The 12,389-nt window shown below is 57.3% G+C and overlaps 4 protein-coding genes across 4 annotated transcripts; all 4 read right to left on the bottom strand.

The window, feature by feature from the left end:
• Nucleotides 1–392: 392 nt before the first annotated feature.
• On the bottom strand, nt 393–3,309 carry MAM_02072 (negative acting factor; the record flags this gene model as incomplete). Its single annotated transcript, XM_040820871.1, has 3 exons — nt 393–1,267; nt 1,339–1,807; nt 2,350–3,309. 3 exons carry the CDS (start codon nt 3,307–3,309, stop codon nt 393–395), a joined length of 2,304 nt encoding a protein of 767 aa, XP_040681214.1.
• A 2,596-nt stretch (nt 3,310–5,905) lies between these two features.
• On the bottom strand, nt 5,906–7,404 carry MAM_02071 (Fringe-like protein; the record flags this gene model as incomplete). Its single annotated transcript, XM_040820870.1, has 2 exons — nt 5,906–6,724; nt 6,856–7,404. 2 exons carry the CDS (start codon nt 7,402–7,404, stop codon nt 5,906–5,908), a joined length of 1,368 nt encoding a protein of 455 aa, XP_040681213.1.
• Nucleotides 7,405–8,190: 786 nt separating this feature from the next.
• MAM_02070 (ubiquitin carboxyl-terminal hydrolase) lies at nt 8,191–10,089 on the bottom strand (the record flags this gene model as incomplete). Its single annotated transcript, XM_040820869.1, has 1 exon — nt 8,191–10,089. The coding sequence occupies one exon, from the start codon at nt 10,087–10,089 to the stop codon at nt 8,191–8,193; it is 1,899 nt and encodes a 632-aa protein (XP_040681212.1).
• A 1,179-nt stretch (nt 10,090–11,268) lies between these two features.
• Nucleotides 11,269–12,264, bottom strand: MAM_02069 (uncharacterized protein; the record flags this gene model as incomplete). The annotated part of the gene is made up of 1 exon (XM_040820868.1): nt 11,269–12,264. One exon carries the CDS (start codon nt 12,262–12,264, stop codon nt 11,269–11,271), a length of 996 nt encoding a protein of 331 aa, XP_040681211.1.
• Nucleotides 12,265–12,389: the final 125 nt, after the last annotated feature.

Raw genomic sequence — 12,389 nt, 5'->3', positions numbered from 1 at the left:
ATTTCTATTTCAGAGGCGAGATTTCTCATCCCAGGTGCCTCTCCCCCGTCCGCAGGTAATATGCAATTACAATAATACAAAACCAGGCGTAGTAAACCAGCACACCAGGCGTTGCTCGAAACGCCGGGGCTCGTGGAAATGTGCTGAACAAGTAGAGGTTGCAGCAGTAAAGCAAATGCATGTTTGATCAAGATGATCCGAGCGCAGTTCTGCTCGGAAGACCAACGCCGCAGGTAAACATGGGACACCACTTTTTTAAAAACCTTCGCAATGCTTTCCAGATGCTGCTAAAAGTCAAAGATAACATAAGCAATAAACGCCAGAAAGAACGCTTGCATGATGAATTATGTGATGTGTGACGGGTGTATTCGTTCCGAATTCTCTGCTGTGTCTTAGGGGTTTCTTCGCGCCACGTTGACCCCGGGGTTAACGAAGGCTCGAGACGCAATGTCGCTGAATCGCCGCACCACATTAGTAGTGCCACCAGTGACCTGTGCTTCGTCTAGTATGAATTTCGACGCGACAGCAAGTCGATTCTTGGGGTCAGTCTCATCTGCGTACTGGGGAGTGCTTCCGTAGCTCGGACCGTAATACGGTGCGAGTTCGCGAACGACGGCTATGGAATAAAGAACGTCACGGTTTTCTCGCGAATCTAGCAAGTGCCTCATTCTACTCAGCGCATCCTCCCTAGCCTTGAGAGCCTGATGGGAGTCGGGCAAGTCACGCTTCCGTACAAACTCCGCTAAGCTATACCAAAAGTCGAACTGGCGAGTACGATGGGGTTCCGGATCTTGCAGTGGTGGCGCGAGAGGATTTGTGACCAGATATTCACCACAAAGCAAGGCTTCAACAACGCGCAGGCGATTTCTTGCTTCAGTGGCATCGCCCTCTGGTGGCATGGTAGCGCGGCAAGTCCGATTTGTTCCCTCAGGTGTCCGATACGCAGTGCAAGCAAGCTCCCACACTATCCTCGTCTCCAATACTCCAGAATAAGCCATTTGAGAATGGTCATTCGCTCTGACAGCTTCCAAAATTTTTAAAAATGTCGCCATATGCTCGATGAGATTGGCGTCCCTGGGAAATGACATCTTGCCATTATCGACAAAGTAATACCATGTTGTTTCAAAAAAAGCACTTAATCCACCAGCATACATCTCATGGTATACTTTGGTGATTTCGTTAAAGGTTTCCTCGGTATGCTTTATCTGTTGATGAGGAGGCGGCGCACCGAGCAAATCGATAATTTCGTTGATCTTCATCTTCTTGGCTGAGAACCAGTCGGTTAGCATATCGCCGTCCAGAAGGAAAGCTTTAATGTCAAAAAGAATATTTACTTACGTGTCGCGTGATGGCTGCTCTCAACGGCCGTCGGTGTCTTGTAGTCGTACGGCTTGATATCGGGGCCAGTCGGTGGTGGCAAGTGTCTACTAGCTGGATCAATCGGGGTTGCGAAATCAAAAGGCTCCTGCTTGCTAGGCGGCTCCCGCTTGATAGTTGTCGTGCCGCTGGCGGAAACTGGCGAGGTATAGCTGGATGAGACGGCGTGTGCCGCTGAGGAGGAAGGAAGAGTAGACGGTGGGGATGCAGTTGAATAAGAGCTTGGAAGCATCGACGGCTGACTACCATACGGGTTGGTAGGCGCAGACGGGTGGCCAATTCCAGAACTCGAATGGGCCGACACCGAGGAAGCAACAGATGACGATGCCGCTGGCTGACTTGCTAAGGCTGGTTGGATGTGAGAGTTGGGCTGCACGCCAGGTTGCTGTCGAAATATGGGGTCGTAGCCTAAGCACTCTCGTTTCGACTTCTTGCAATTGTTACAGGTTGGATGTGTCTCATCACACTATAATTCGAACGGCATCGTCGATATGTTAGCAAATAAAACTGGACAGAGACAGAGGCCGAAATTGGCGAATTGGCAGAGGTGGTTTTGTGATGGAGGATAGAAGGAGACGTGTGTTGTGCAAGACTACTAAGAGCTTCCCGACCCACTTGGCGCAAGCGGATTAACTTTTGGAGCTCCCTCCGAATCGGAGCAGCGTCAGACATCAAAACTGACCTGGTGCTACCACGACAAGAAGTCATGGCAAGGGATGAGAACATTTTCAAATCAACTTTTGAAAATGGAAGACAGGGGGCTATAAACGAGGGGAAGTAGAAGTGTAAACGAATGAGTGGACTGTTGAATACCTTTATTCTACGCTTTCGACATGTTAGACAGCCCGTTTTGGTTCGACGTTTGATTTCCTGTAAAATATCAAGTCAGTCGAGCTATGAATTCAACCAGAGTTTCGGGAATGCAAAAAACTCATGATTGAGCCCTATTCAACTCTCCTGTCTCTCACTTACCTTCTTTGAGCCTCTACTGCCGAGGATCCTAGGGTCGTGAGGTAGGGAATACCGATGTAGAGAATCAGAAGGCAGCCCGTAATTTGAGGGCACGGGCATCGCATGGTGAGAGGAATAGATTGCTGGGCCAGTAGATGCAGAGGGTAGAGGAGCATTCATGCTTATTGGCATGGCATGATGTGGCATTTCCGATTGACTGGCTCTTTCCTGAGGTAGTGAGTCCATCGTTCGCATACTCGGAAGAGACATGGTGTTGCCACTCGGGACTGGGCTGACTCTGTAGCCCTCGGTCGAATGCGGTACTACGGTACTCGTAGGGTAGGGTGAGTATTGCGTAGTCGAGACAGCAGTCGGTGAGGCATAGCTAGCGGCGGCCAGGTGCGAAGAGGTCGAGGGCGTGTTTGTTGTGGCTGAATAGCTCGCAGGAAGCCCATTGTGGGCTGTAAGAACAGGCCTATAGCCGTTCATATCGGAGTCGACCTCGGACGACTTGTTGAGTCCGTTCTGCTGAGATTCTGAGGCAGAAGCAGGAGTAGGAGCGGCGGCGGCGGCGGCGGCGACAGTGGCAGGCGACTCAGATGGCGATGACGAAGCCGGTGCGGCAGGTTCTGAGTCGATAGTCGAGGCCGGGGCCGGACCTGCAGTCGTCGTCGTGGGTGTAGTCGAGATCGGAGGTGTTGAAGGGGACCGGGAGAGAGATATTGACTTTGACGGAGGGTTGTGAACGGCGCTGGAACTTGCCAGAGCAGCCGTGGCAGCTGCAGGCGCAGAAGCAGGAGCAGAAGCAGACGTAGAAGCAGCTGCAACAGCTGCGGTACCGGGCGTGGCGATATCAAGATTGGGACCAGGACTTGAGGTGGTAGTAGCACCGGCGGTAGCGGCATTGCCAGGAGCTGGAACAGGATCAGGACCAACACCGGCGGCGGTGTCCTGAGCCATGCTTCTGCCGTCCGTAGACATGACTTTGTTGGGTGTTTCTTAATTGGAAAATTTATGGAGCTTATCGGACGACATGGGAAGCTCAACAGCGGGTAGCAGCAGACGGATTTCAAAAGGGTACGGAGCACAACGGCCCAGCAAGACGACCTTGGTTTGACGACAGTCGTCACACGAGGGGCGTCCGGATGGCAAGATTAGGTGTGAAGAAGTCCACAAGTGACTCTGACGGGATCCGGATAGAAAGCGCGAGACACGCCCTGACTGGGGTTAGGAAAGGAAGCCTTGCTCAACCGTGTCAGCCCGGTTGGACAGTCCGGCCCTAGCTGCCTTGCTTGTTGCGCCGCAGCCAAGAGACAGGGAACGATAATTAAAAAGAAAATGGAGATGGAAAGGGGATCGTCTCGTCCGAGTGCTAAATTTTTAGGTCCGGGAGACGGTCGGGGTAGCTGGCTGGGGGGCACCCCAGTTGAAGGCGTTGAAGCAATCCCCAATGTCGAGTTTTGCACAATGGGATCAAAAACGCGGACTCGGACTTGCGTTCTAAAAGTGGTACATGCGCGGGCGGGAAGGAAGCACTCGAGCCCTAGAGCCTGAGAGGTACATTGTACAACGCATTAGCACTCTCTGCAGTCATGGACTGGTGCAGAGAGCCGGCGTGCACTTGTATCCGCAACATTGCGGAACCTGTCCGCCCGTCTCTGCCTGCCTGCCTGCCGGCCGGCAACGCTGACAAAACGTGGCGGTGCGTTCGACTGCTGACGGCGGCTTGAGACATTGTGGCTGATGCTTTTTGACTGTCTTGAAAGAAGAGACATGGACTCAACATTGAACGCCCATGGCCAACCCAACCCACCTTTCTCTATCACACGAATACCGAATACCTCGCACACTGCTCCGTAACTGATTCCATATCCTACCGGTGCAGTTGCCACCTATGCACCGAGTACACCGCATATTTTCAATACGAGGCAGCGTTCTCCGTACGGAGTATGCTATCGTCATCGGACCCACGCGTGAACATTCCGTATTACAAAAGCTAATATCGCGAGCTCCTGCCAGCTCCAGAATTCATAACCAGCCCCAGCTAAACCTTGCGCACGGAGACGATTCATATTCCTCTGCGGCCCAGTCACGAGAGTGGGAACTAATAAGGCACAGAGCGCACACGCCCGGGCACCCTGCCAGGCTTCACAAATCACTACGACCCTGCCGCGGTGGAGAATTTTTTTTTTTTTTTTTTTTCGTTTAAAAAAAGTATGCCGTGACCCTGGACCAACAGAGCATCATTTCAGCTACGGTGAGCCATGAGTTTGCTGAATCTACAACAAGAGCCCCTATTACCAATGGTACGGAGTATGTACAGCAGCCACTTGGGAGACGGAGAGCACCATTTGTTCACCAAACGGACGCACAAACAAGATACCCGCGTGGCTCCTCAATTATACATACATGCCTAAGCGAAGCCAGCCGTATACTTTCGACAGCAGCCTTGATGCATACTCTATTTTCTTTGGACGATGGGCGAGTGGCGACGCTTGGTTCCGACCCTGGATGTGACTGCGGATGGAACCCTGGACTCCCCTTGTCTTGGCTTGGACTCTTGGGCACACAGTGAGCACGGAGGACTCCACGTTATATCCAGGGAACTAAAAATTTGGGCGCAGGGCCGGAGAGTCGATGCGCCAGAGTTGACTACCCGGAACCACGAGGTTGGGGGAAGAATGGAAATCACAAAATGACGTCGTCTGCCAGCAACTGGCCCTGGTCCGGAAGGATTTTGTTTCGACATTCGGTCGAAGGGCTTCCCCTTCCCCTCATCTCCGACATTACCGATCTATCACAATCTTGCAGCCCGTGCTCGTCACTCTTGACCGACTCGCAGCTGCCATGAGCTGATGACCATGGGTGAAACGAAAGGCATGGGCACACCCAGTGTTCCACGAGGCTGCTGCTTTCTGTTGATGCGCACACGAAGGGAAAAACACGCCGCACCCCTGAGAACCGATGAGTACCCAATCCGGGTTCATCGAGCTGCCACATCGATTGATAGTGCCCATTGCATTGTGAAGCACAATACTCCGTACTCGGCACGAAATCCAACAATCGTTGCCGACGACCAACAGCTCTCGCAAATCGGGCTCAATTTCCCGGGGCACACATCTGGATCGCCATGCGCGTCAATCTTTATTTCGTAGCGAACGAGAGCACTCGGCACTCCCTGCCTGGGTACATTGCATGCAAGCGGTGGGCGTACGGAGCAGCCAGTAGTTCAAGACTTGATGCGGGCGCGACCGAACCACAGATGGCCCTGGACCTGGGCCTCGGCAGGCTGGGCCATGTGCTCTGGATTCTGGAGTCTGTTCTGTCCATACGGAGTATTTCGACCCGTGCGCCGTGCCGTGTGAACTAGTTAGTTACTCGTATTGCGTCAGCCTAGCACCGGTACGGAGTGCTCCGTATACACAATAGCATTGTTCCTAGATCCAAACCACAATTGCCCCTACAGCAATCCCGGAGGCCCACGAGACGCCCGCAACGCCATGTCCAGTCCAATGCGCGCCATGGTACAATATTCGACACGACTGGGAACTGCGCCGCGACCGGCAAGGCCACCAGCTCAGGCAGAGCTGCCCTCAACCTGCGCAAGAGAGCACCTTTTAAATGCAGATGTCGCCGCTGAAAGACGAATCCCAGACACCTCACTGCCGCTGGTCGGCGGTCCGACAATGAGCCATGGACTGGCGCGACACACGCGAGTTTCGGCGTAATATGTCCACGCCAGGCACCGCCCTTTGCACCTGTACTGGCAATCCCGAGCCGTTTTGATGCCCTGCCAGAGCTTGACCTCTTCCTCGCCGGGACCAACATGGTCGCCTTTGTCCAGGGCTGACTCTTCCATCGACTCCAACCGTGTTTGGCCAAACAGCTCCCACAGCTGGCCCCAAAGTACCGGCCTTGTCGTCCTGCCCAGCGTCACTCCAGCATGGACCATGGCACCAGGTTTCCGGAGCCCATGAAAAGAAACAACGGGCGAGCAGACACGATCGAGTCGAATCCTCGTCATGTCCGGCGCCTCGCCGTTGAAGTAGTGACTGAGCCGTTCGTCAATGTAAACTCCAATCCTCTGCAGCGTCGTTGCCACCAGTCTATCGCCCCACGTCTCGTCCAACGAGCGAATGTAGGCGTCTCGCACGATGTCTGGCCTGCTGAACAGCATCCTCATGGCCGCGCCGGAGACAACGACGGCCGATCCGCCGTGGGCAAATCGCGCCTTGTAATCGCCCACGGCGTTGCCCACATACTGCGGCTTCGAAGGATCCAAGTGACTCAGTAGCAGCTCCAGGGATTCCTTGACCACGAACGTGTCGTCGTCGAGGATAAGATACCACTTCTTGTGCGGCATTCTCCGGTACGAAAGTTCCATGCCCGCGATGAACTGTCGGAAACCGTCAGCCTCGTCCCTCCCCAACCCGCCAGCTCGCCACCATCTCCTTTGCCTCCCAGAACTGCCGCCCGAGCCAGGGCAGGACCAAGAAGCAGAGACAACGGCCCAGGGCACTCGCTCACCTTCAACGCATCAAGTTCCCACCCAAACTTGGCCCCGAGCTCCTGGGCTCTCACCTCGTCGCCGGCATCCACGGCGCCCCCCAAGTTCCTGTACTTGCCGAAGCGCGCATGGTCCGCAAACCCGGCCAGCCTCCCGTCCCTCATCACCAAGCCGACGGCGTCGACGACCGCCGCGCCCAAGCCCCCCTCGGCGGTGGCGTTGGCCGGCTCCCAGTCTCCAACGACCAGGTAGTCCCTCCCCTCGTCGCCCAGAACGCCGCCCTTGACCGCAAACGCGCGCAGCTGCTCCCGGACGCGATGCCTCGTCCCGTAGCCCGTCTTGATCAGACACCCGACCTCGCTCGCCAAGTGCACCGGATACCGCGCCCGCCCGCGCAGCCACGCGTCCCTGTCGCCCGGCAGCAGCGCCGACCGAAGTCGCGCCGAGTTGAACACCACTGCCAGCACGGCAGGCGAGTCCGGCGGCAGCGTGACGAGGAGCACGCTCAGCACCACGAGGGCCGTCAGCACAGCCACTTGTGCGAGGCGACGCCGTCGACGGATGGCCATGCCGACAGGCCGTGCTGTGGGAGTCGGGCCAAGCACGAAGAAGGAGGAGAAGGAGGAGAAGAAGAAGAAGAAGGAGAAAAAGGCGCGCTCATACAGCCGACGCGCGCATGCTGGCGACCGCCGAATTGTACTCGAGTACGTTTGGCAGCCGTGTCGAATCTCTGGCTGCCCCGGCCGGAATGTACAATGCACGCCATGGCAAGGAGTACGGAGCACCAGGAAACGAAAGTTTGGGCGTCTCCATCTCCGCTTCGTCAGGGGACGGGACCAGGACAGGACAGGACAGGACAGGGGGGCGGGTCAGGGCCCAGGGGCGCAGCCGCCGACGGAAGAACCGGTCAAAGCTTGAGCAAGTACGTGAGTTGCACGTACCTACTAAGTTAGTTAAGTACTAGCACAAAGTACGGAGTAGGTTGGCGCGTCAGCTGTCGACCCGACGCACAATTTATTTCTAAAGAGCACGACAGTCACCAACAGTAGATGCACAGCAGACAACCAACGGGCTGAACTTTACTTTGTACAAAACGAAGAAAAGGGCTCCTGTACTTTCCAGGAACGTACCAAGTATGTTCACGCCACCAAGGGAGCCGTCATTCCCCTCCCCTCGTTTTTTCTTAAAAAAAAAACAACACTAACAACAAAAAAAGACCCCCTCGCAAGTGAAGCACAAAATGCGCAACCAGACGCCCGTTCATGCACGTCAAGGACAACGCCGGCGTGGGCCCGACAGAGGGCGGCCTATATACAAGACGGAGACTAGTACCTGCCAAACAAGGCGCCGGGCAATCACCTCTCTAGCTCGTAGAATAATAGGTAAACCTCCCTTTGCATGCCAAGGACCTCGCTGGTCTTGGCCTCGCGGACCTTTTCGTCGCTGACGCGCCACCACTTGTCGGCCGCTGGCTTCCGGTGCTTCGGCCGCCTGGGGGCCCCGTTGGAGCCGTGTTTCCTGAGCTCCGTGGTCTTGGGGGCGGCGGCCAACTTGGAGAGGGCCGACTTGGTAGAGGCCGCGACGGATCGGAGGCTGGTTGTGTCGATGTCCTTTTCTCGGGGCGTGCCGGCGGACGAGCCGGAGGAGGAGGGGGGCGGGGGAGGGGGCGAGCCGGTGGCCTCTGCTGCTGGGACGCTGCGAGGCGGCGTGGCCACGGACAAGAGCGACGGCGTGGACGAGTTGGCTGCCGGCGACGGCGAGAGCAGGTCGGGGGTCGACATGGCCGGGCTGTGGGACGGGCGGCCGGCCATCTCGGGCGTGGACACGGGCGTGGGCGTCCGGCTGTAGACGTCGGACCGCTGGAAGGTGTTTGCGTTGTGGTAGGGCGAGGGCTGGTTCTGCCGCCTGAAGGCCTCGTAGTGGCCGCTGTTGTGGCCGCCGCGGTGCGTCACCGTGCCGAGCAGCTTGTAGCTGTGCTGGTCTGCGAGCCCGCCCAGGGGCAGCTCTTCGGGAAACGCCACCTTGGCAGAGTTCTTCTGCATCATCTGGCCGACGCCGTAGATGGAGCGCGACAGGTGGATGGCCAGGATCTTGGGGAAGATGGACATGCGCGTCGTTTTGGCTATCCTGCGCTTCGGCGCATATCGAATGTCGCCGAGGTCCACGCCCTCGGGGGGCTGTCCGGGATCCGCGTCCATGGCCGCTTGCACTTTGGTGATGCTGTCCTTGGCCTGGGCTATGAAGCTCCCCGAGGTCGACCGGGCCACTTCGTGCTCCAGGTTGGCCTTGACGTGCAACAGCCGACACATCTCACACTTGAAGTCGTCAATGTACTCCGTCTTGAAGATGCCGTCGAAGCACGCGTTTAGTGATGTCGACGAGACCTGCGGAACGGCGAGGGTCAGAGTGCAAAACGTCTCCTCTCGGGGCTTGGTCTTGTATCCGCACGTTTGACACTCGAGATGCGACTCGTACTTCCCTTCCATGGGGAACCCTTCTTCCAGCTCAGGCTGTGTCTGCAGCTGCACTTGGGTACCGGGTGCCTCCTGTGAGATGGGCGAGCACGTCTCGGACTCGGCGTCGTCGTTCCCGCCGACCTCGTTTGCGCCGTCGCCGACGGTAGCTTCCTCGTCTGGGTCCTTGGCGGCGGCGCCGTCGACGGGGCTATCCGTGCGGCTCGCGGCGGCGTGCAAGAGCCCGTTCCCGCGCGCGTGAAGCCTCGCGCGCTGGCCGGCGTGGTACTCGTCCTTGAGACGCTCGGCGACAATCTGCAGAAACTCCTGGGCGTCCTGCTGCTGCCTGCTGATGCGCTGCTTGAAGGCGGCCTCGAGCACTTTGACAAAGGGAAACGGCGACACGGACTTCCTGTAGATGGGCCGCTCGTTGAGGGCGTCCAGCATGTCTTTGAGGCCCTGTGTCACCAGGCCGTCCTGCAGGCCCCGCAGCTTCCACTGCTCCAGCCTGGCGGTGCCCTCGGGTTGTACGAGATTCGCGTAGACGGCGGCATCTTCGATGCTGCGACGGTGGGTTTCGCGGATGAGATAGACGCGGAGGTCGCCGAGACCGGCGAGGACCTGGAGGACAGAGTTGATGAAGCAGTCGTTGGCCTGGTTCCGCAGACCTACGACCGTCTTCTTCTTGGAGCTGGATTCATGATCGATGGTGAAGTTGGGCCCGAAGACGTAGATGAGGGCAACGGCGGCGAGAGAGGCTCCGGCAGCATACGAAACAACCGTCGACGACTTGTCGGGCATGGTTCGCAGGTAGGCGGCGGGAGGTCGGGTTGGCAGACCTCTTGGGTGCACGCGCCCTGTTTTTTATTTTTCCCTTTTTGACCTCTTTTTCGATCGAAGATTCGGATTCCTCGGCTTAGGAATGGTATCTATTCGGTAATGCTGGATGTGCACAGCCGGTGGAGAAATGGACGAAATTCAGGGAAAAAAAAAGAAAAAAAAAAGAAAAGAAGGGAAAAGAAAGGAAAAGAAAAGAAAGGGAGTCGCCAAGCGCGTTATCAGGTTTGCGAGGGAGTCGTCGGCGTCGGAGGGAGAATCATGGCGCGGCGCAAACCAGAGGGATTATTCTGTTGCCTTCTCCTGCCTGTTGAGAACGTCGGTGCCGTGAACGTCTCGACGGAGGAGGATGGGAAAGCACACGTCCAGAGGGGACGGGGATTGATTGACGGGTACGGAGCAATGCGAGGTCGGGGGTGCTTTGTTTGTTCAATGTTCAGTCGGACTCGGGGGCTTGTGGGGATGAAGCCGACGCACATGAGGCCGAAGAGACGACGGCGCACATACGGAGTAATTCAGGTCGACTCATGTCCCACGCGTGCGTAAGCCGGGCTCAAGCGGACGGCCGATGTGTGGAAAATACTTGGGTTAAGTGGTAAGTTGGCAGTCGTGGTCCTCGGAACGGAGTACTTGGGTAGCATTGAATTGAATGTTGCATTGGATGCTGATGATGGAGGTCAATGCAGGGCCTCCGTTCGCCCTGGGCCTCCCCTGGGCCTCACCTGGGCTTTGGGCCACGCCACGCCACGCCAGGCGAAGAGTGGAAAGTGGAGGGGGGGGGGGGCGGACGTGGGAGGGACGTACCTTCCATTCCGGTGCCCTTTTCCGTTCCCCATTCTGCATGCGCCATGCGCCATGCGCCAGACTACAGGACATGGTATAATAAATCATATATAGTCTAGAGTCTTTTTGGTCTTCCAGAAAAAGACAAAAAAGAAGAAGAAAAGAAAAAAGATTAGAGCGCGTCGCCTGGCCCCCACACGACGTGGCGCGGTTCGTGCCGCAGCGCTGCCTGCTGCAACCACCCACCCGTCCGTCGTCATCGTCTTCTTGGTTGGTGGTCGACGGGTCGTGATTGGCATCAAAACGCCCGTCGAGCAACTCGCCCTGGACTACATGCCAGTCGCCCTCAACTCCAACACGTCAAGCCACCCTGTCCCCCTTCCACTCCCACAATGTGCCGTCCAAAGCCCCCCTCCTCACCCACTCCGTGACCAGCTCCCCGTCACTCTCGTCCCCGTAAAACGGCCTCGGGACCTCGTACGTTTCCACCTCCATCTTGCCCTCCGGATCAACCTCGCTCCACCTCGCCGTCCTCACCGTCCCAATCTTGTACGCCGCGTCCAGCAGCACGATGCGCATCATCCTCCCCAGACGCGGGTCGTCCCGGGGCAGCTTGTGGAAATACTCGTCCTTGATGTCCGCCACGTCCACCCTCTGCGGCTGCGCCAACACCACGTGCCGCAATTCCGGGAGCGTAGCTATATCCCACCAGAGCCAGTGGTTGTCGAGCGGCACGCCAAACAGCGTGAGGCGCTTGAGGTCCGGCCACAGACGCCATACGTCCGTGTGCGCCTCGGGCACGCTCAGCGCCGGATACTCGGCCAGACACGTAAACTCTTCCACCTTGGTGAGCTGCTCGAAGCCCTCGCGCAGCGTCCGCCGCACGCTGACATGGTCTTCGAGAGGGTCGAGGCTGGAAAACTGCATGTGGACCACCAGCCGGCGGAGAGAATCGCTCACCTCGCAGAGGAGCTCGCGCACACATTCGGCCGTCGGCTGATCGTCCAGGGGGGCCCCGAACAGCCCAAGGTAGAGGCTCGTGACGTTTCCAAGGGAGAGGACCGGCGGCAAGGTCGGTACCATGCGCGGGACGCAGAGCAGATACGTGGCAAGACGCTGGCTCGAGTCAATGTGTACGCAGTGCTGGCGGAGAAGTCGGGAGGCGTGCGTGTAGGTCGCGCGGGAGACCGTCGTCAGTGCCACCAGGGTCTTGGTGATGATGTGTTTGGGAGGCAGGATGACGTGCCGCCCGCACGGGACGAGGCAGTCCATGGCCTGCAGAATCAGCTCCGGGGGAAGATATGCATGCTGCCCCCTGATGGTGGTTCTTGGCGGTGCTTTAGGCTCGGGTTCCATGACATGAAGCAGAGACGGCTGGCATCAACATGTCCAACTCATCTTTGCTCATTCATCAACAGAGGCGACTGCGGCGCGGTTGAGGACGGGCCACCGAGCCGAAACGCCTCCAGTATTGTGCGATT

Source organism: Metarhizium album (genome assembly GCF_000804445.1).
Source record: "Metarhizium album ARSEF 1941 chromosome Unknown scaffold_3, whole genome shotgun sequence".
NCBI lineage: Eukaryota > Fungi > Ascomycota > Sordariomycetes > Hypocreales > Clavicipitaceae > Metarhizium > Metarhizium album.
This window is presented reverse-complemented; position numbering and strand designations above follow the sequence as displayed.